Source organism: Amblyraja radiata, chromosome 1 (assembly GCF_010909765.2).
Source record: "Amblyraja radiata isolate CabotCenter1 chromosome 1, sAmbRad1.1.pri, whole genome shotgun sequence".
NCBI lineage: Eukaryota > Metazoa > Chordata > Chondrichthyes > Rajiformes > Rajidae > Amblyraja > Amblyraja radiata.
In genome coordinates this window covers 14,274,985-14,299,231 of record NC_045956.1, presented here as the reverse complement: position 1 = coordinate 14,299,231, position 24,247 = coordinate 14,274,985, and the positions used below count along the sequence as shown (strand labels likewise).

The 24,247-nt window shown below is 42.0% G+C and overlaps 1 protein-coding gene across 2 annotated transcripts in view; it reads right to left on the bottom strand.

The window, feature by feature from the left end:
- slc10a7 (solute carrier family 10 member 7) overlaps window positions 1–24,247 on the bottom strand; it is a 153,251-nt gene that overhangs the window by 27,890 nt on the left and 101,114 nt on the right. The window contains exons 8-10 of one of the 2 annotated variants that reach the window (XM_033017893.1): window positions 17,312–17,477; window positions 14,443–14,494; window positions 5,346–5,419 (exon numbers count right to left, since the gene is read on the bottom strand). In XM_033017893.1, the coding sequence (XP_032873784.1) occupies window positions 5,346–5,419; window positions 14,443–14,494; window positions 17,312–17,477 (292 nt within the window). Of the gene's footprint in view, window positions 1–5,345; window positions 5,420–14,442; window positions 14,495–17,311; window positions 17,478–21,100; window positions 21,186–24,247 lie in introns of those variants that run through there. The other variant, XR_004411395.1, reaches the window with a different exon arrangement.

Here is a 24,247-nt window from a genome sequence, read left to right as displayed (position 1 = left end):
ATACCGCCACAACAGATCAACGGTGGATACAATCTCGCTGGCCCTCCACTCCGCACTGGACCACTTGGACAACAAAAACTCATATGTCAGGCTGTTATTCATTGATTACAGCTCGGCATTTAACACAATCATCCCCTCCAAACTGGTTACCAAACTCGCAGAACTGGGTCTCTGCGCATCCCTCTGCAACTGGATCCTCGACTTCCTCATCCACAGACCACAGTCTGTTCGTATTGGTGGAAATGTGTCAGCCTCGATAACAATCAGCACGGGAGCACCTCAAGGCTGCGTGCTCAGCCCCCTGCTGTACTCACTCTATACCCATGACCGCGTAGCGAACCACAGTGCGAACTCCATCATCAAGTTCGATGACGACACCACTATTGTGGGGCGTATCACTGATGGGGACGAGTCAGAATACAGAAGAGAGATCGAGCAACTGTCCATATGGTGCCAGCGCAATAACCTGGCCCTCAACACCATCAAAACCAAGGAACTGTTTGTGGACTTTGGAAGGAGTAGGAGGGGGACCCACAGCCCCATTTATATCAACGGGTCGATGGTTGAAAGGGTCAAGAACTTCAAATTCCTGGGCGTGCACATCTCTGAAGATCTTTCCTGGTCCGAGAACACTAACGCAATTATCAAAAAAGCTCATCAGCGCCTCTACTTCCTGAGAAGATTACGGAGAGTCGGATTGTCAAGGAAGACTCTCTCTAACTTCTACAGGTGCACAATAGAGAGCATGCTGACCGGTTGCATCGTGGCTTGGTTCGGCAACTTGAGCGCCCTGGAGAGGAAAAGACTACAAAAAGTAGTAAACACTGCCCAGTCCATCATCGGCTCTGACCTTCCTTCCATCGAGGGGATTTATCGCAGTCACTGCCTCAAAAAGGCTGGCAGTATCATCAAAGACCCACACCATCCTGGCCACACACTCATCTCCCTGCTACCTTCAGGTAGAAGGTACAGGAGCCTGAAGACTGTAACAACCAGGTTCAGGAATAGCTACTTCCCCACAGCCATCAGGCTATTAAACCTGGCTTGGACAAAACTCTGATTATTAATAACCACTTTCTGTTATTTGCACTTTACCAGTTTATTTATTCATGTGTGTATATATTTATATCATGGTATATGGACACATTTATCTGTTTTGTAGTAAATGCCTACTATGTTCTGTGTGCTTAAGCAAAGCAAGAATTTCATTGTCCTATACAGGGACACATGACAATAAACTCACTTGAACTTGAATCTGCCAAATGAATACTGTGGCCATAACAACAGGTCATGGAATGGGTATACTGCAGCAAATGACCCACGTACTGACATTCAAAAGCATGGTCAGGAGTTTGAGGGGGTACTCTACAGTTGCCTGTTTATGTGATGCTTTAACATCTCTCAAGAACTTTGACACCATTCAGGCCACAGCAGCACATATGATGGGCACTCCATCGATGACCTTTGGAGAAGAAACTTCTTCCTCCTAATAGTGCCTGACAGTTCATCACCAATCACGATTATGTCAGAAAAGCAAAGCTTTCACCTGAACAATTGATTGTAGAATTACTTGACTTTGTCTTATGAATGCTTCTTCTGTTACTTAGCTTAGTTTCATTTAGTTTATTTTAGAGATACAGTGAGGAAACAGGCCCTTCGGCCCACCAAGTTCACACTGACCAGCGATCCCCGCGCATTAACACTATCCTACACACACTAGGGAGAATTTACACTTATACCAAAACCAATTAACCTACAAATCTGTATGTCTTTGGAGTGTGGGAGGAAACCGAAGATCTTGGAGGAACCCACGTAGTCACGGGGAGAATGTACAAACTCTGCATAGAACAGCACCCGTAGTCGGGATCGAACCTGGGTCTCCGGCGCTGCACTTGTTGTAAGGCAGCAACTCTACCACTGCACCACCGTGCTGCCCGTAGCATGAGTGCAATCTTACATTGGAGCTCAACAACCTATTTTAGATATAGCTGGTAATGATTCAGTGAGCTCTCTTACACTCTTCACTGAATCAAGACTGGTCTTCTATCTCGGCGATAATCGTAAAGCCAGTAATTACAAGGCGTTGAGTTTACTGGTTTATGTGGAGTAGAATTCTGCTAATAATGATGGTGCTTAGTGCCTCATGAATGTCCACTTTTAGGCAGCTATGTCTATTCTAAATCTCTTATTTAGTGGCAGTGGTGTCACATAGCATGATGAAGAGTATGAATACGAGATTTTGTCTTCGTAAGGTTAGTGCAGTGATTACTTTTACCAATAATTTCATAGGCAGATACACTGGTGACAGATTGGTGTGGATGATGACAAGTAGATTTTTTCTCACATTGATCCTCATACTACCTGCTGCAGGCATAGTTTGAGCTCAGCCAGCTCAGGTAATAGTTTGAGACATTCATGACGATGGTCATTACAGACCCCTCACTGAAAGTTCATTGTGAAGGTGCCACTCCTAAGGGGCTGCCCCACTTGGGCGACCTAATTGGCGAGTTTAGAAGAGTTTAGGAGAGTTTGAAAAAAATGTCATGTTGAAGACCTCCTTCGACTATGTTGAAGACTAGCTTCGACTAACTTCGGGAAAATTGGACACCGAATAGTGGAGAGTGAAGGCGACCTCCTTCGATCTCCTTCGACCTCTTCGACTATGATGAAGACTATCTATAACTATCTTCGACTACCTACGACTAACATGCTGACCTACTACGACTAAACCTACGAGTAAAAAAAGTATCAATTTTTTCCATGGCGACCTTTTTGTACTCGTGGGCATTTTTCACCTAGCTGCCTCGAGTACACGGGGACTACTCTTGAGCATGAAGGAGAGGTAAAAAGACCTCCTACGACCTCGTGTCGACCATGCTGCGAGTATGAGTCGAGGGCAAACCCCCCAGAACGCCCAAGTTGGACAGCTCAGGTCACAGGTCGCCCAAGTGGGACAGCTCCTTTAGCTCTTCTCATAAATAGTATTCAACATGCATTCATACTGATTTGGAAAGCTTGATAGGTGACAATCAACATGTCCTTTCTTTGCCGATGTTTGAATGGAAGGTTTGAGGATGAATGTTACTTTTGAGAACTCCGAGCACTTACTCTTGAGTGCATACCTTTACATTGTCATTTCTGGGTTCTGTCCTGGTGGTGGGTCAATATATTCTCAGGCCTTAATGAGGAGGAAAATATCTACTAAAATGCTCCATCTTTATCTGATCTGTTTGAGTGAAGGACCGGATATCTTACATGTTTCCGGATGGACTGGATATCGTCCGGTAAGACCTTCTACTTTCCTTAGGTTGTGGTTGGGAAGAGGTTGGGCGTCAGGTGCCCTTCTTCAATGTTACAATGTCCCATTGTTCAGGGAAGCAAGGTACCCACTCCCATTACCAACCCATCACACAAAGCAAAAGCTTCTTTAAATCTGTCCCACTATTTGATGAGGAATTTCCTACTGAAAACAAATGTTTTAAGTGTTCCTTTAAGCTGTTACACTTTGTTTGTTCTTTGTACTCAACTTTCAAAATAACGTGCAATTATCAGATAGATAGCTGATAATCTACGATAGATAGCTGATAAGATAGCTGATAATCTACGATTCACAAATAATATCAGCGCGCCATTATTGTTTCATCTGGGCCCTATGGGATCATAGTGGGTGTGAAGTAAAACTTATTTAATCAGGAAGTATTTATGATCTAAAATTTGTTGCTTACAGAACTGGTGCAAAAATGTAATCATAGGTTTCGAAAGGAAACTTGGGTTGGTACAATAATTTGCAGGGTTAAGTGGATAGAGTGTCAGAATAGGTAATATTGCACGAGAAGGATCTGTGTTGAATTACCTTCTTCCATGCTGTAACATTTCTATCATTTCCACAAATAACATGTTTTGTACCAATAAAGTGAAAATAAAGAGAATACCTCATTGCTGGCATTTTATTGACTTTAAGATGGTAAGTTGCAATTTAAATTATTTAGTTTATATGTTCTGAATATTTTCAAAATGAGGATAAATTCAACAAATCCGCTTTACAGGAATTCACTTATTCTGCCAATATATTACCATTCACCGCCTTTGCTGACAATTGCATCTCCGTCTCTTTTTCATTACTTGAAAATAGCATAAGAGACCACTATCTAACCTTTCAAGATTTATTCGTCACTTGCACATAAAGTGCAAGTGAAATGAATATGCCAGCAGCGGTACAACAAAAAAGAACACACAATACACAATAACAATTTAACACAAACATCCACTACAGCATTCATCACTGTGGTGGAAAGCACAAAAATTGGCCAGTCCTCCTCCATATTCCCCCGTGATCGGGATCTCAACCCCCGCAGTCGCCACTGCGGGCGTCCAGATGTTCAGACAAGGTAAGTCCAGGTAAGTCCTGAATCGGTGCCTCCCCACTGGAGACTGCAGCTTCAAGATGGTGTAGGCTGCAGGCCGGCGGTCGAAGATTTAAAGTCCTGGCCGCGCCGCAGCCAGGAGCACCGCACACCGCAGGGCTGGCCGTCAGAGCTCCCCTCCAGGGATCCCCGGCGAGGGACCCCGCTCAGGCTGGTAAGTCCACGCCGCGCCCGCGGTAGAAGTAGGCCGGGCCAGGCGGTCGGAGCTCTTCTCCACCCGGGTCCCCAATGGGGGATCTCAGGCCCAGGACGACGCCAGCTGGAGCTCTGCGGACTGCGGCTTCAGGCTGCCGTGGGCCAGTGAACGTAACCCTCCGCTCCGCGACGAGAGTCCGCGCTGCGCCCGCAGCTGAAGCCCCGGGCACGTCTCTGGGAAAGGCCGACTGATCCTTGCTGTTAGGCCACGGGGAAGGCAACATGGAAAAAGTCGCCTCTCCGTGGAGGAGGCGACCGAAACGGTCTCCCCCTTACCCCCCCCACACCACCCCCCACACGAGACACACTGAGAGACATTAAAAACATACATTAAGACACACTAAGAAACTACCAGCTTGCTGCCGGCTTGCAGCGCACCCACCGACCTGAATACGTCCATATCACATAATGAACACAACTCTCGGATTTGAGAGGAAATTAGAGTGCGTTCTAAGTAAAGATTTATACTCAAGAAGATCTCCTTAAAAGAATATCAGATACAATGTTTGAGTGACCAAATTAGAACCTTTAGTATTCAATATGTGCCTGATACTAATGAATAATTATGTAGTCCAGGTAACAAAATGTACTTTGTTATTCTACGTTCTTTAAAAATAATTGTGCACAGTAAATTGGATATTATCAATGATTTTGAATGATAGAAACAAGTACTATATTTAATAACAGATTGTATTGCTGACATTTCCCAAAAAAAGATTTACTTACCAAGAGTCAGAGATTTATGCGTGGAACAGAATATAATGGCAACTGTGTCTGCAGCTGTAAAACCTGACTTTGTTCTGAAAGAGAAGATGAATATATATTTATTTTCGTTACTGTATTTTTTAATGTAATTATAACAGAAGCTTTGATATACAAAGCAAATAATTTAATTTGGCCCATGCTGACCAATATAAGAGCGACAACTGCAAACTTCACTTCTCTGCATTTGTTTTGTAGTCTTATATCTAAATAACATATCAAGTGTTCATTCAGGTATTTTTACATATGTTAAGGGCAACGTGGTCTACATCATATCAGGCAATGAGATCAAAATTGCTATCATCGTCTGGCTTAGCACATTTCTCCTTATTTCCCTCTAATTTTCCTAACCAAATCTACAGTTCTGAGCACCTGGCTTTTAAAGAAAAGGGCCTCTCTATCCACTCTTTTATGGCATCTCATACATTGACAACCCACAATTGACCCTTCCCCAGACATCTTTTCAAAAGAGAACCTCCTCCATGGCTAATCTTTCCTCATTGGAAATTCAATAGACAATAGGTGCAGGAGTAGGCCATTCGGCCCTTCGAGCCAGCACCACCATTCAATGTGATCATGGCTGATCATCCCCAATCAGTATCCCGTTCCTGCCTTCTCCCCATATCCCCTGACTCCGCTATTTTTAAGAGCCCTATCTAGCTCTCCCTTGAAAGCATCCAGAGAAGCTGCCTCCACCGCCCTCTAGGCAGATAATTACACAGGCTCACCACTCTCTGTGAGAAAAAGTGTTTCCTCGTCTCCGTTCTAAATGGCTTGCTCCTTATTCTTAAATTGTGGCCCCTGGTTCTGGACTCCCCCAACAACGGGAACACGTTTCCTGCCTCTAGCGTGTCCAAACCCTTAACAATTCCTGGAAAATTCCTGCAGAATCTTTACAGTTCACACTGTTGTGCTTTCAGGTTCTTCTTGAGATATTGTGATCGTATGCAATATATTTTTCATGTTTTATACCGTTCAATCTTGACCTGTTCTTGTATTATGAAGGAAATCACCTATTTAGTCCAGTTTGTATTCAGTTTCAGAGTAAGAAAATTGGGTCTGAGGCAATTGTGTTTAACTTAAATAATAGGGAATAACAATAGAATAACAGTAGTTTGGAGGAAAGAACGGCAGATGCTGGTTTAAATTGAAGACACAAAATGCTGGAGTAACTCAGCGGGACAGGAAGCATCTCTGGAGAGAAGGAATGGGTCGAACCCTTCCTCAGACAATAAACGAATAACAGTATTGGCCAAAGAAGACTGGGCAGATAAGTTAGCAGGAAAGACAGGAATAAAGCAGCAGATTTTTAAGGAGATATATCCGAACAAGGTGGACAGATTTTAAGGGACGGATGAATCAACCATTACTAGCCAAGAAAGTTAAGGAAGGGGTTCAGTTGAAAGAGAAAACAAAAGGAAGTGGAAGTTAATGGTACATCCGAAGACTGGAATAAGTTGAAGATCTGGCAAAGTGGGAAAACAAGATAAAGAGAAAAGAAACCACGAGGGCAACAAATGAGGAGTATTAAAACAGACTTTAAGGGTTTCTTTAAATGTTTTCAAGGAAGGTAGAGATCCAGATACAGTGCCCTCCATAATGTTTGAGACAAAGACCCATCATTTATTTATTTGCCTCTGTACTCCACAATTTGTGATTTGTAATAGAAAACATCACATGTGGTTAAAGTGCACATTGTCAGATTTTATTAAAGGGTATTTTTATACAATTTGGTTTCACCATGTAGAAATTACAGCTGTGTTTATACATAGTCCCCCCCATTTCAGGGCACCATAATGTTTGGGACACATGGCTTCATAGGTGTTTGTAATTGCTCAGGTGTGTTTAAATGCCCCCCCTTAATGCAGGTATAAGAGAGCTCTCAGCACCTAGTATTTCCTCCAGTCTTTCCATCACCTTTGGAAACTTTTATTGCTGTTTATCAACATGAGGACCAAAGTTGTGCCAATGAAAGTGAAATAAGCCATTATAAGACTGAGAAACAAGAATAAAACGGTTAGAGACATCAGCCAAACCTTAGGCTTGCCAAAATCAACAGTTTGGAACATCATTAAGAAGAAAGAGAGTACTGGTGAGATGACTAATTGCAACGGGACTGGCAGGCCCAGGAAGAAATCCACAGCTGATGACAGAAGAACTCTCTTTAATAAAGAAAAATATCCAAACACCTGTCCGACAGATCAAAAACACGCTTCAGGAGTCAGGTGTGGATTTGAATTGAATCCTTTATTTGTCATTCAGACCTTTCGGTCTGAACGAAATGTTGTTGCCTGCAGCCATACATGTAATAATAAACAACACACAATAAACACAAATTAACATCCACCACAGTGAGTTCACCAAGCACCTCCTCACTGTGATGGAGGCAAAAGTCTTAGGGTTGCTGTCTCTTCCCTCCTCTTCTCCCTCTGCGCCGAGGCTATACCCCACCTGGCGATGGTAAGTCAGTCCCGCGGTTCAAGCTCCGCAGCCCGGGGGTGGTCGAAGCTGCCGCCCTCCAGTCCAGTGGACGCAGTTGTTGCCACGGGAGCTCCGGAAAACAGGCATCAACCTGTGACCCGCGAGCTCCCGACGATGTCATCCACTGGCCCGCGGCCGAGCCCCCGATTCAAGTCGCTGCCGCCAGAACGCCACCTCTGCCACCGGAGCACCGTCTCTGCCCTGCACCGGGCCGCCCTCACGGGAGCGTCTCAGTCCCGCACCGGGCCGCCCTCTCGGGAGCGTCTCAGCCCCGCACCAGGCCGCCCCCACGGGAGCGCCTTCCAGCCGGGAGCCGGGCCGCGCACACGGGAACGCCTTCCAGCCCCACACCGGGCCGCCCACACGGGAGTGCCTTCCAGCCGGGACGCCCACACTGGAGCGCCTTCAATGACCACTCTGTTTTGATATGTGTCTGCTTACGATATAGGTAAAACTAGCACATATTAGACGGAGAGAGATGGCTCCACACACACTCGTGTTGGGATCAAAAGCAGGAATAATTTATTTCCAAGTCAAAGTTCACTGACTGATTTACTGAGCATGCGCGAGAATGAGTACAGCTCATATGCATAAATTACATGTCACATCCTTTCCTTTTTGACATTTTGTGATTACATTTCCAACGATCCAAAACAAAGCAATCCTAAATACTTTTCATAATATTACACTCTAGTAATATGGTTTAACTTAACTGAATAAAACAACTGTTGGCTTATTTCACAATTTCAACCATAGCCACACTTGTGACTTATTTCAATTACACAAAGTAATGTTCACATGCTTTCTTCTAATAAGCATGTATGTACGTCACAACAAAACACCTTACTCCTTGACATACTCGCCTTATTTTTTCGGCAGTCTGACAACTCTTCCTGCCGTAGTCTTTATGATGGTGTTTCTTTCAGAAGTGTCTTTCTTTTCAGTGTGTACATTCTGTGCATCACTTCTAGTTTCTTCTCTTGTGTCACTTTGTGTTTGTTTAGTTTTCTCTATGTTATGAGTTTCACGAGTTGCATCTTTTTCTGGTGATGCATGTTGTGTTGGTTTTTTCTGTCAGCTGAGGTTGCAAAGGTTTCTCAGTCTTCTCCGCGTCTGGTGGTTTCTCTGGAGTTATGTGTGGGGGTAGTTCTTCGGTCTTCTTCAGATCCACGCGATTACGTCGGATAGTCCTGACTGTTTCGATTTTGTTTGAGTCTTACGACATTACCTTCTTTCAGGATTGGCAGATCCTTGGCATGTTGGTTGTAGATCTTTGACTGTTTTCCTTGCAAATCCTTCATCTTTTTCCTCTCTTCTGGGAGTATCTCAGCACCACGTGGTTTGAGGAGGTTTGATGTAGTTGTAAGTGTCGTTCTTGTTCTCCTTCCATGCAGTCTTTGTGCAGGACTACTGGTCACTCCTTGCGTAGGGGTGTTGCGCAATTCCAGTATTGCCAAGTAGACATCAGTCTTGGAGTGAGTGGTTTCTTCAGTACTCGCTTAGCTGCCTTGACTGCCGATTCCACCTTACCGTTAGCTTGACTATGTCTTGGAGAAATTGTGTATTGGTCAAATTCCCATTTCCTGGCAAATTTGGCGAACTCCTCTGATGAGATCTGTGTCCCATTGTCGCTTAACACAGTGCTGGGAATTCCGTATCTTGCGATGTGGCTCTGAGTTTCACAATGACTGTCATACTGCTCAGGTCGTACAGTCTGTCTATTTCCCAGAAATTAGATCGTCAACTGATTAAATAATGCTTTCCCTCAAGTTCGAACATATCGGTTCCCACTTTCTCCCATGGGTGATCTGGGAGGTCATGGGGCATCAGAGTTTCTTTCTGATTCTGTTGTTCGTACGTCCTGCAGACTTAAATTTGAAATGAACTGCTTCACATTATGGGCCAGAAAATACATTCTCTAGCATGTCTGAGGGTTCCTTCTACTCCTTGAGTGATAGGGATTACAACTCTCTCTTCTCTGAATACTAGGCTGTCTTGCACACTCAACTCCTCTCTGACGTTGAAGTATGGTTGTGCTGCCTCTGGGACTTGTGCTTTGTGATCTGGCCATCCATTTAGGATTAATTTCTTAAGGGTCTGTAATATTTCGTCTTCCCTGGTATGGGCATGGATGTATTTGACCTTGTCCTCTCCCATGCTCAAGGACTCAACGACATTGACATCAGTGAATCTGGTCGATCCTGTGGTGTCCGGGAGATGCTCGGGAGAGCATATCTGTTAGATGCACGTCTCTTCCCTTTACCCATTTGATCTCGATGTCATAGTGTAGCATTCTCATCATCATGCTCTGAAGACGTCTTGGTGCTCTATGCAGAGGCTTTTTGACGATGACTTCCAATGGCTTGTGGTCACTCTCAACGATCACTCTCTGTCCGTAGGTGTACTGATGGAAGCGCTCGAGGGCAAACACTATTGCTAGTGCCTCCTTCTCAATCTGAGCATATCTCTGCTCAGTTGACGTCAATGCTCGACTCACATAGGACAGCAGTTGTCCTTTCTGCATAAGTGTTGCACCTAGAACTGCCTTGCTTGCATCACATTGTATGGTCAGCTGTTCATCTTGTGTGTAGTACGCCAGGATAGGTGCTGTTGTCAACAGCTCCTTGATCTTTGATATTGCCATGTCATGTTCTGATGACCATTCCCACTCTGCTTCCTTGTGGGTCAATCTCCTCAAAGGCTCGAATGTGTCCGACGACATTGGCAGGAATCTTGCCAAGTAATTTACACTGCCTTGTAATCTTTGGGTTTCTCAAGATTCAAGATTCAAGATTTCAAATTTATTTTGTCACATACACCTTTCGGTGTAGTGAAATTCTTTTTGCCATGCAGCACATAAAAAAAGAATACAACATAACAGAAATAGATAGTTTCAGATAGATACATCAAAACATCCCCCCACAATGGTTCCCATTGTGGGGAAAGGCACAAAGTCCAGTCCCATCCCCATGTCCACCCATAGTCGGGCCTCCTTACTCGAGACGCGCAGCTCCGCCGCCGATGCCGAACCGGCACCCCTGCCGCCGCTGCTGAGCCGGTGCCGCCGCCGCCGCTGAGCTGGTGCCGTCGCCGCTGAGCCGGTGCCGTCGCCGCTGAGCCGGTGCTGTCGCCGCTGAGCCGGTGCCGCCGCCGCTGAGCCGGTGCCGTTGCCGCTGAGCCGGTGCCGTCGCCGCTGAGCCGGTGCTGAGCCGGTGCCGCCGCTGCTGCTGAGCCGGTGCCGTAGCCGGTGCTGAGCCGGTGCCGAGCCGGTGCCGTCGCCGGTGCTGAGCCGGTGCCGTCGCCACTGCTGAGCTGGAGCCGCCGCCGATGCCGAAGCTCCAGTCCCCTCAGGAGACGCCGCTCCAGGCCCGCTGGTAGGCCGCTGGGACGGGTCGAAGCTGCAGCCCGGAGAAAAGCTGCATCTCCGACCAGGTAGGGACCCTGAAAATTAGTTTCCCCCTCCCCTCCCCCCTCCCCCACACATAAAAAGCTAGAACTCCTCAAACCAAAACACTAAACTAACTAAAAATAAGAAAAAGAGACGAAAAAACAGACAGCTGCAGGCTAGGCAGCCATTGGACGGCGCCCCTCCCACTTATTTCTGTTTCTGTTGGATTGGTCGGGTTGGGCATCTCTAGAATAGCTTGGATCTTCTTCAGATCCGGTTTCAGGCCACGATCTGTAACTACATGTTCTAAAAATGTGATACAAGTAGTTTTCACTACCGACTTCTTCCGGTTCAGCTTGATGCCTTTGTCTCTGCATCGCTGAAGAAGATCTTGCAGTCTTGCATCATGATTCCTTTCTCCTTCAGGAAGATCTCTACACTTACTTTCAGTCCAAATGGTAACCTCTTCCAGCGATATCTCCCAAAGGGGGAGTTCATGGTTGTTAGGAAGCTGCTCTCCTCATCTAGTTCGCAGTGGAGGTATCCCGACTTCAGATCAAATTTAGAGAAAATCTTTGCCTTAGACAGCTCATGGAGTACATCCTCTATGACTGGTAGTCTGGGGATCTCCCTTTTCAGGACTTTGTTGAGGGGGTCTAGGATCTATGCAGAACCTCAATTCTGTGCTTTCCTTTTTCTCCGTAACGACCAGCCTGCTACACCACAGTTGGTTCTTCAACTTTAGTCAAGATGTCCTGCTCGACCATCTTCATGAGAGCATTCTTGACCTTCCCTTTCATGGCCACAGGTACCGGCTTTGCAGGACATTGTGATGGGGTCACACAAGGTCTGTGTTACCAATTTGACCTTGTCTGGTAGTCTCCCCGATTGTTCGTCGTCAAAGACATCTTTGTAGCTTTTGAGTAACAGCATTCAGGCTCTTGAAATTCTCATAGTGAACCGTGATGAGTTTCATCTGTTGTGCAGCTTTGCCGCTCAGGAGCGGTGTGAGCCAGCCTTCCTCTACCACTATGAAGTGAACATGATACTTAGTGTTGTTCATCTTGTTCCGGAGTATGACTTTCGTCCTACCTTCTGCCAGCAGGTTGGATCCGTTGTAAATCTTTAAGATGATTTTCTCTCATCCAATGTCCTCTTTGTTGGGTACAAGATCCTTGGGAATCACATTAACACTGGAACCAGAGTCAATCTGAAACTTGATGGCTTCTGTGCCGACCTGCATCTCAGCGAATAGGCCTGAAGGGGAATTGTTTCCAGCTCCACTGACCTCAATGCAACTCACAGACTCTGCTTCGGAAATGGACGTTGTGTCAGATGTCTCTACGACCTTGTGCAGACCCCGTTTCTGCGTGCTCTCTTTCCTCTGCTTGCAGCAGCAGGCAAAATGGTTTTGTTGTCCGCATCTGTTGCAGTCCTTCCCATATGCTGGGCATTCCTCCTTCCTGCACTTGTTCGTCCTTGCAGAGAACTTGCACTTGACGCGTCCCTGATTCTTCCTCTGTGAAGGATAATCAACCTTCTTTTCACTCGGTTTGAATTGTTCCACCTTGTGTATTGTCGTCTCTTCGCCGATGACCTGCATTCTTGTCACTGTTACCTCCGAGGATCTACACATGACTACAGTCTCCTGCAGTGTCAGATTCCTCTTCTGAAGGAGTGTCTTCATAGTTGACTGGTCTGCAATACCAATGACGATGCAATCTCGAATGAGGCTTTCTTTCAGGCAATCACAGAAGTTGCATGTCTTAGCAAGCTCCTTCAGCTCTGCAACAAACGATTCAATGCTTTCCCCTGGTTTCTGGTCTCGTTTATTGAAAATGAATCTTTCATACATTTCATTCGTCTCTCCTATGATGATGGTAGACATTTTGTCGATGATGACTTTCACATCCGTCTCATCTGCTACCGTTTCGAACGTCAGGGTATTGAAGATTCGCAGTCCTTCCGGTCCAACAATATTACAGAAATACTGCTTTTTTATACTGTTTCTCCTTCTCATCCAGTTCTGTTATCACTGCACAATTTTCCTACATTTGTTTAAACATAACTACCTTCATTTACATAACATTGTTGCGTCCCAAACGTTATGGTGCCCTGAAATGTGGGGGGGGGGGAGTATGAAAAACACTGCTGTAATTTCTACATGGTGAAACCAAAATGTATAAAGATGGCCTTTATTAAAATCTGACATTGTGCACCTTAACCACATGTGATTTTTTCAATTACAAATCTCAGATAGTGGCGTACAAAGGCAAACAAATAAATTATGGGTCTTTGTCCCAAACATTATGGAAGGCACTGTATACATATGCCTTTTGTCAATGAAGATGGGGAAATAAATATGCAGAACAAAGTAGTGGCTGAGGTGTTAAGCAGTTCTCGTGCATTTGTCCTTATATTAGAAGACAATACAAACATTATATTAATACTGAATAATTTGCCAGGAGGAATGAAATATCATCACTATCATTGGAGACAAACAAATAGGGCATAGGGCTAATAATTTTCTCAACCCAAATGCTAACATCCTAGGATCCTAAAAGAAGTGGCCATGAAGATAGCGGATGCATTAGTTATAATTCTCAAAAAAGTCTTAGGATTGTGGAAAAGTATCAGCAGAATGGAAAACTACGAATGTGACAACCCTATTAGAAAAAGAAGAGAACAAAAAGCAGGCAATTAGCAATATCTAGTTGGAAAATTCGGAATAAATTATCATAGAATTAATGGCAGCGCATTTGAACATCTTGATCTAACCAAGCAGAATTAGGATGGCCTCACGAGGAGAGATTGTGTCTGACCAATGTATTGCAGTTGTTTGAGGTGCCCTCACCTAGAGTGGATGTATGGGCTAAAAGATTCTTCATCAGAAAGAAGAGCTTTAACCTAAAACAGTAACTCTCTCTATGTACAGATGCGTGGTTCCAATATTTCTTACTTAGAGAAATATTGATAGGTTAAATAAGAAGGCATAAAGTTGACATAGTATTATATATGAAAATGTGAAGTTATTCATTTTAGAAGAAAAATGCAAAATAATAGTGTTATTTAAATAGAGAAAAACAGCTAAATGGATTTAGAGATCATTTTGCATAAAATCCAGAAAGCTAGCAATATTGCGATAGTTGATAGGAAGGGGTACATACACAGTAATAAAATACAATTACCCACCTTGTCGAGATGAAAAAAGTTAAAAACATGAAACTCAGCTGAAGGGAAAATACTGAAAGTAAAATGAGAATAATATTTAATTTTATTCAAAAATACAGAATTGTTTTCACAGTGCATATAATTTATAATCCAATTAGATTGAGAAGTTGAGATCACTTTATATGTTTGTTCAATATTTCTGGCATTTTAAGCTTGTAATTATCAAATTTTTAAGTATACATTTTCAAACACAACTTTATGATGTCAGTATTAATTGTCATTTACATTTCATTGCCAATATTATGTGAATATTAAACATTGTAATAAACTACTTTACATTTTCAAACATTTATATGATTTTACACTGAAAGATATTAAAGTAAAAAAATTAACCGGTCATACAAAATAGTTTATTAAAAAAAACCTTATCTGGCAATTAATCTGTACCACTGCTATACTCAACCCATTTATTTTATTTTCCTTGAACTGTGTAATATCCGGTATTTCAAGTAATTTATAACAGGTCTCACAACAAATGATTACATTTGCAAGAAATTTGTACGATAAAATGAATCTGCAAAACAGATTGAAGTTTTAAGATTGAAAATAATTACTTTTACACATGTCCAAATATTACACCCAATTTAAAACAAAAATCCTGTTACAGAATAAAAATTAAAGAAAAATCGTTGATAAATATACACATTTGTTGTCTCCGATCCCCAAATCATAAATTACTTCGACATTTTTTATTCAGAATGAGTTCAGAATTTTTATAGTCCCTATACCTCCTCCCTCCACTCCATCCAAGGACCCCAGCAGTCCTTTCAGGTGTGGACCCCTATACACCTCCACTAAGTCCACCTAGGCCTATGCGATCTACCGATTGCTAAACACCCCCTCCCATTCCCATACTGACCGTTCTGTCCTAGGCTTTCCCCATCGTCAGTGTGAGCCCAATGCAAATTGGAGAAACAGCACCTCATACACTGCCCTCCATAATGTTTTGGACATTTATTTATTTTCCTCTGTACTCCACAATTTAAGATTTATAATAGAAATAAAAAATCACATGTGGTTAAAGTGCACATTGTCAGATTTTAATAAAGGCCATTTTTATACATTTTGGTTTCACCATGCAGAAATTACAGCAGTGTTTATACATGGTCCCCCCATTTCAGTGCACCATCATTGTTTGGGACACAGTAATGTCATGTAAATGAAAGTAGTCATGTTTAGCATTTTCTTGCATATCCTTTCCATGCAAAGACTGCTTGAAGTCTGCGATTCATGGACATCACCAGTTGCTGGGTGTCTTCTCAGGTGATGCTCTGCCAGGCCTGTATTGCAGCCACCTTTAGCTTATGCTTGTTTTGGAGGCTAGTCCCCTTCAGTTTTCTCTTCAGCATATAAAAGGCATGATCAATTGGGTTCAGATCGGGTGATTGACTTGGCCACTCAAGAATTGACCATCTTTTAGCTTTGAAAAACGTTGTTGCTTTAGCAGTATGTTTGGGATCATTGTCTTGTTGTAGAATGAACCGCTGGCCAATGAGTTTTGAGGCATTTGTTTGAACGAGCAGATAGGATGTGTCTATACACTTCAGAATTCATTATGGGGTGGGAGATTGCAACCTTCACGTGGTCCGCCCTGTTTCGACAAATGCAATCGACCCGGCGTGCACAATCAAATAAGATCAAATAGAACAAGTTGTCCGACAACTTTAGGCTGTGCACGCCATACGCAAGAAGAAGAAGAAGAATTCATTATTTTACTACCATCAGCAGTTGTATCATCAATGAAGATAAGTGGGCCAGTACCTTCAGCAGCCACACATGCCCAGACCATAACACCCCCACCACCGTGATTCACAAGTGTAGTGGTATGCTTTGGATCTTGGGCAGTTCCTTCTCTCTTCCATACTTTGCTCTTGCCATCACTCTGATACAAGTTACTCTTCGTCCCATCTGTCCACAAGACCTTTTCCAGAATTGTGGGTGCTCTTTTAAGTACTTTTTGAAAACTGTAACGTGGCCATCCTATTTTTGCAGCTAACCAGTGGTTTGCATCTCTCAGTGTAGCCTCTGTATTTCTATTCATGAAGTCTTCTGCGGACAGTGGTAATTGACAAGTCCACACCTGACTCCTGAAGAGAGTTTCTGATCTGTCGCACAGGTGTTTGGGGATTTTTCTTTATTATAGAGAGGATTCTTCCATCATCAGCTGTAAGGTCTTCTTTGGTCTGCCAGTCCCTTCGCGATTAGTAAGCTCACCAGTGCTCTCTTTCTTCTTAATGATGTTCCGAACAGTTGATTTTGGCAAGCCTAAGGTTTGGCTGATGTCTCTAACAGTTTTATTCTTGTTTCTCAGTCTCATAATGGCTTCTTTGACTTTGGCACAACTTTGGTCCTCATGTTGATAAACAGCAATAAAAGTTTCCAAAGGTGATGGAAAGACTGGCTGTTGAGAGCTCTCTTATACCTGCATTAAGGAGGCAATTAAACACACCTGAGCAATTACAAACACCTGTGAAGCCATGTGTCCAAACATTATGGTGCCCTGAAATGGGGGGACTATGTATAAACACAGCTGTAATTTCTACATGGTGAAACCAAAATGTATAAAAATACCCTTTAATAAAATCTGACAATGTGCACTTTAACCACATGTGATTTTTTTCTATTACAAATCTCAAATTGTGGAGTACAAAGGCAAATAAATAAATGATGTGTCTTTGTCCCAAACATATGGAGGGCACTGTTGAGACAGGCCATAGATTACATAGCTTTATTGTATAATTTAATCTTGGATAGCTCCAAGCAATAATTTATTTGAAAGCAGAAATGAATGAATAATATGAATTCTTAGTCAAACGTATCATTTACTTACTTATAAAAACAATTAATATAAGACTAAACGTATCTAGGTCAATTTTCGGATTGGAGAATGTATCACAAAATGTTGAATATATGATCATAAGGAGCACACAGCTACTAATTGCACCAAATGGTGGTTTCTTTCGTTCCAGCCAATCCTTGATGTATTGTCGAACAATCTATGGAAAAGGAAATCAGCAGATTATGTTGTTGTTGGGTAGACAAGGCAAGTTGGGCATCACAAAATAAATATGGGAGTAGAATGGCATTGAGGACATGGACCAATTCCACTCGTGAATACAGTGGATTTCAAAACTTTCAAGCAGTACAACTATTCTTATGGGTGCAGGGGAATTCTAAGAATACATTATAAACTACATTTAAACACATTCTTAATTATAGCAAATGCTCTTTATCAGTTGCCACATAAATATATCCATTGAGCTTTTCTTAAAATTGTACTCTTTACTTGCAAAAATGAACACATGCAGTAAACAGGTGTTCCTCTTTATAAACAACAATTTTAACTCAACTTCTCCAGGCATCTTGCATTTCATAAGGATGAATAATCTAAGTTCTATTTTAAACATGAATACAATTCAAAACATTTAAAAATAGCAGCATAATCACTTCAAAACTAACAAATGAAGTAAATTCAGGTTATCAAAGAAACCAATTCTGTTAATTCTAATACGAGGCAATATTTGTTTTGATTTGTATTTCCAATATCCTTTGTACTTTAACAAATTACAAGCAATTTACCAAACTCATTATATAAATATGTAACCAAAATGGCATTACTACATGATCTAAAAACTTACAGTCACAAAGTAGTGTTTTTGACTTCTACATTATAAGTTTCGAGATCATGTAGTAATGCCTGTGCAAGAAATGCAAGTTCTGCTGAAAAATAAGTAACATTTGGATACAATGTTCTGTGAATGTAAACAATGAGTAAGGTTGATCAATAAGTCAGCAATTTCAATATTTACTGTTATACATAGTTTATAATGTGAATTAAATATCTAACTATGCAGGGCCATTAGGCAGGGAAATATATAACTCTATCCTCGTTATAACAGACCCCTTTATAACGGAAGTTGGTTATAGCGCAGGGACCTGCTGGCGCCACCCTGCCTCGCACCGCCACCCCAGCCCCAGCTTCCGACGCCACCCCCGGGTCACAAAGCACACCAGCGAGCCCTAAGCGAGTTGTCTACCATAAGGAGTATTCGATCTAAACACAAACCCATTGAAAAGTTTCCAGTGTCAAAATATGAATGAAAGATTAATTATAAAGTGTGAACTGTCTGTAAACTAAACAATGAAGCTGCAGAAAGGCAACACACCAAAAAAAAGATTATTAATACATGGAATGAGCAGTCATGCTCTCAAGATGTATAAAATGCTTCATATGGTCTCATATTGGCTTATATATATATATTTTACATTCATTATTAGAAATTCTCATCAACATACAACAGTGAACGACATGTTGCACATCAACTTACTGAGTCAGAGTTTCTTTCTACATCTGTGTGGAAAATACAAAATTGCTGACAGTAATGGCAAGAAATGTCAGTAATTGCAAGGGGAACTGCTGATACAGTATGTCCTGAAATTGCACCAATATTTCGTTTCTGGGTTAACATGCAGTGCCCTTCATAATGTTTGGGACAAAGACCCATCATTTATTTATTTATTTGCCTCTGTACTCCACAATTTGAGATTTGCAATAGAAAAAAAATCACATGTAGTTAAAATGCACATTGTCAGATTTTAATAAAAGCAATTTTTATACATTTTAGAAACATAGAAACATAGAAATTAGGTGCAGGAGTAGGCCATTCGGCCCTTCGAGCCTGCACCGCCATTCAATATGATCATGGCTGATCATCCAACTCAGTATCCCGTACCTGCCTTCTCTCCATACCCTCTGATCCCCTTAGCCACAAGGGCCACATCTAACTCCCTCTTAAATATGAGCCAATTTCACCATGTAGAAATTACAGCATTGTTTATACATAGTCCCCCCATTTCAGGGCACTATAATGTTTGGAATACAGCACTGTCATGTAAATGAAAGTAGTAAATGAAAGATTGACGGCCACTCAAGAATTGACAATTTTTTAGCTTTGAAAGACTCTTTTGTTGCTTTAGCAGTATGTTTGGGATCATTGTCTTGCTGTAGAATGAACCGCCAGCCAATGAGTTTTGAGGCATTTGTTTGAACTTGAGCAGATAGGATGTGTCTATGCACTTCAGAATTCATTATGCTACTACCATCAGTAGTTTTATCATTAATGAAGATCAGTGAGCCAGTACCTTCAGCAGCCGTACATGCCCAGGCCATAACACCCCCACCACTGTGTTTCACAGATGAGGTGGTATGCTTTGGATCTTGGGCAGTTCCTTCTCTCCTCCATACTTTGCTCTTGCCATCACACTGATACAAGTTAATCTTCATATCATCTGTCCACAAGACCTTTTTCCAGAACTGTTGATCCTCTTTTAAGTACTTATTGGAAAACAGTAACGTGGCCATTGACAAATCCACACCTGACGAGTGTTTCTGATCTGTCAAACAGGTATTTGGGAATTTCTCTTTATTATAGAGAGAATTCTTCCATCATCAGCTGTGGAGGTCTTCCTTGGCCTGCCAGTCCCTTTGCGAATAGTAAGCTCATCAGTGCTCTCTTTCTTCTTAATGATATTCCAAACAGTTGATTTTGGTAAGCCTAAGCTTTAGTTGATGCCTCTAACAGTTTATTCTTGTTTCTCAGTCTCATAGTGGCTTCTTTGACTTTCATTGGCACAACTTTGGACCTCATGTTGATAAACAACAATACAAGTTTCCAAAGGTGATGGAAAGACAGGAGGAAAGATTAGGTGCTGAGCTCTCTTACACCTACATTAAGGAGGCAATTAAACACACCTGAGCAATTACAAACACCTGTGAAGCCATGTGTCCCAAACATTATGGTGCCCTGAAATGGGGGGACTATGGATAAACACAGCTGTAATTTCTACATAGTGAAACCAAAATGTATAAAAATACCCTTTAATAAAATCTGACAATGTGTAGTTTAACCATATGATTTTTTTCTATTACAAATCTCAAATTGTGGAGTGCAGAGGCGAATAAATAAATGACGGGTTTTTGTCCCAAACATTATGGAGGGCATTGTAGAATGGGATCATTCCAAGCATTAGATTTCATGAGGGCATGGTGTCAGAACTGCTGCTGCACGGATCATCAAATAATTTCCCTGGCTACACCATCTTGAATTATGCAAGATTGTAATGTTGGTAAACAAATTTGCTAGCCACTTCCTGCCCTGTGGCCTTATGCTCATCAGAACTTTCGCAGATTCTTTGGGAAGAACACAGCAACTTGAGTGTGGTTCTAAAGTTTTCAAATTTGAAACCCGGAGAATTAACGATTTTGGCTAGGCAATTAATCCCTAATTACTTGGGTCCTAATGCAAGTAGTAAAAAGCCATCAGTAAATCTACATGACGCCCAACAGCAACTTCCAAAGGTCTCTGCAAGAACACCTCACATAGTTATGATCACTACCACCTAGAAGAGCAATCATTACTGGTACAAAAGAACAACGCAACTGTTTTAACTTGTGGGCCAAACAAAATTAGAGATCTTCAATATTAGATACTGAGATTTATGTATCAGGAATTCAAATAAACAATTTGCAATTATAGGGCATGGAGGGGAAAAGAGAATATTGGCACTGGATCAAAATCTTGGATTTTTTAAATTTTACAGCACAGTGGAAGTGCCTTACCATGAGGAGTGAATGGTTCATGGCAGCAACTCTTCTCTACCTTCTCAAGGGCAAATAGGAATGGGCATTAAATGCCAAAAATGCCCTGTGAATAAATACAAATAAAATGAATCAATAATTTCAGAGAATGTAGAATTAGAGGAGATAGCAGAATGGATAGCCAAATGACTTCAAGGGATAAAGTGCTTCAGCAGGGTAATGCCCCTGTCCCACTTAGGAAACCTGAACGGAAACCTCTGGAGACTTTGCGCCCCACCAAAGGTTTCCATGCGGTTCCCGGAGGTTTTTGTCAGTCTCCCTAATGATCGAAAGTGGTTTCCGCTTCTTCTATGTTCCACCGATTATTTAAAAAAATTCAAAACCGTCCGCGACTAAAAATAGGTTGCCATTTTAAAAATCGGTATTTTTTTAGTCTAAGCCGGTTGCGATGCTAGTTGAAGGTGGTTGCCAGAAGTTGCAGGTAGTGGAAGGTCTTCCCTGCAACCTCCGGCAACCACCTTCAACTAGCATCGCAACCGGCTTCGACTAAAAAATTACGATTTTAAAAACGGCAACCTATTTTTAGTCACGGCCGGTTTTGAATTTTTTGAAATAATCGCCGGAACATAGAACCGCACGGAAACCTTGGGTGGGGCGCAAAGTCTCCAGAGGTTTCCGTTCAGGTTTCCTAAGTGGGACAGGGGCATAAAGGATAGTCGCTGAAGTGTCAGAGGCTTGGAAATGGGATTAGTGCATGGACTACTGCGATTCACAGCTTGTGTTAATGATATAGACTTTGGAATCAAAATCTTGCCCTGCACATCTCCTTTAAACTTTGTACCTCTCACCTTGAAGTTATGCTCTAGTCCTTGACATTTCCATCCTAGGAAAAGAGTTGTGACTGGGATCTCCTATCCCCATGGCATTATAGCCATTACAGAAAAATTGGCAGCTTAATGATCCAGGACACAATTGAGATAGAGGCAGGCATAATGGCAGTCGTCTGAGATGGCGTTGCCGAAGGATTTCCAGTGAGACTAATGGTGGAGCTGAGAAGTAAAAACGGGATGATCACCTTTTTGGGATTGTACTATTGGACCTAAATAGTCAACGGGAATTCGAGGGACAAATATGCCATTAGGTTGAAGACAGTTGTAAAACTAATAGGGTTGTTATATTAGGCAGATCTAAACTTTTCTAATATTGACTGGGACTGGTAGTTGGGTGGAATTTGTCAAGTATGTTCAGGAAGGTTTCCTGACGCGATATGTAAAGGGGCTGGGTAAGTGGGCTGAGGAATGACAAATGGAATTTAATTCAGATAAGTGCGTGGTGATGAATTTTGTAAAGTCAAACCAGGGTAGGACTTTCACAGTGGGGCCATGGGGACTTTTGTAGAACAGAGGGATCAGAAGTACAAATAGATGGTTCCCTGAAAGTGCCATGACTGGTGGAAAGGATGTTGAAGGTGGCTTTTGGCACATTAGCTTTGATCAGTCAACGCATTTAGATGTTGGGATGTTACGTTGCAGTTAGATATGCTGTTGCTGAGGCCGCACATGAAATATTGTATTCCTGTTTAGATCACACTGCCTAAAGGAAAGATGCCATTATGGTGGAAAGAGTGCAGATAAGATTTATGAGGATGTTACCATAGGACATAATTCAGGACTCGAGGGACTGAATTATAGGGAGAAATTAGACATACTGGGATTTTATTTCTTTGAGCATGAGACTGAGGGGGTGATCTTGTAAAGATGCATAAAATCATGAGTGGCATATATAGATTAACGCACACAGTCTTTTAACCAGGGTTGTGAATTCAAGAACTGCAGGGCATAGGTTTAAGGTGAGGGGAAAGGTATAATAAGAACCTAAGGAGCAACTTATTCCACAAAGAAGGATATGGAAGAACTGTCAGAATAAGTGATTGAGGCAGATACAATAACAACATTTAAAAGTCATTTGTACAGGAAAGGTTTAGAGAGATATGTCAAACATGGGCAAATCGGACTAACTTAGATGGACATGTTGATCGCATGGATGAGTTGGGCTGAAAGGCCTGTTTCCATGTCGTATGACTCTGTGACCTACTCTTGCTGCAGAGATTAGCTCTTACTTCAAACAAATATTTATTTTGGCCAATAAACAATCCCTGAAGGTGTGATGCCCTAATATTAACAAGTATTGAAAAAGTGCTGCAATTTTTATAGGCTTGTGAGAACAAGCTCATCTGTAAATATGGGGAAATAACCTGTAACTGCATTGATAGTTGCTTATTGCAAACAAATCCATCATTAAATCTTTACTCAGGATTGTAGAGGAATAAGAGGATAAATGTAAATCATTTTTATGTCTTATATATTCGGGAAAATTGAACAAAGACATGTGCTGCAGTCTACAAATGTATTGTATGATCCCTATTGAGCTTATGATCCCTATTGAATGTGTAATTGTTTGAATTTATATTTTGTCCTTTATAGATTGAAAGAAATTAAGTTTCTCTATGAAATAGAAAATGGCTAAAGACTGATTTGAATACTAATCTACTTATTTTAGAGATGCGGAACACCCCAAAGATAATTCAGATCTCTTCTTGTTATGTCATGAAGTAACTTGAAAAAATAAATTAAAAGCAGGCTGTCACCCAAACCAAAGGAAGTGAAGTTAACCATATAACAATTACAGCACGGAAAACAGGCCATCTCGGCCCTTCAAGTCCGTGCCGAACACTTATTTTCCCCTAGTCCCATCTACCTGCACTCAGACCATAACCCTCCATTCCTTTCCCGTCCATATACCTATCCAATTTATTTTTAAATGATAAAATCGAACCTGCCTCCACCACTTCCACTGGAAGCTCATTCCACACAGCTACCACTCTCTGAGTAAAGAAGTTCCCCCTCATGTTACCCCTAAACTTTTGTCCCTTAATTCTCAAATCATGTCATCTTGTTTGAATCTTCCCTACTCTCAATGGGAAAAGCTTATCCACGGCAACTCTGTCTATCCCTCTCATCATTTTAAAGACCTCTATCAAGTCCTCCCTTAACCTTCTGCGCTGCAAAGAATAAAGACCTAACTTGTTCAACCTTTCTCTGTAACTTAGTTGCTGAAACCCAGGCAACATTCTAGTAAATCTAGTTCTAGTTGCACAAATTCTAGTTG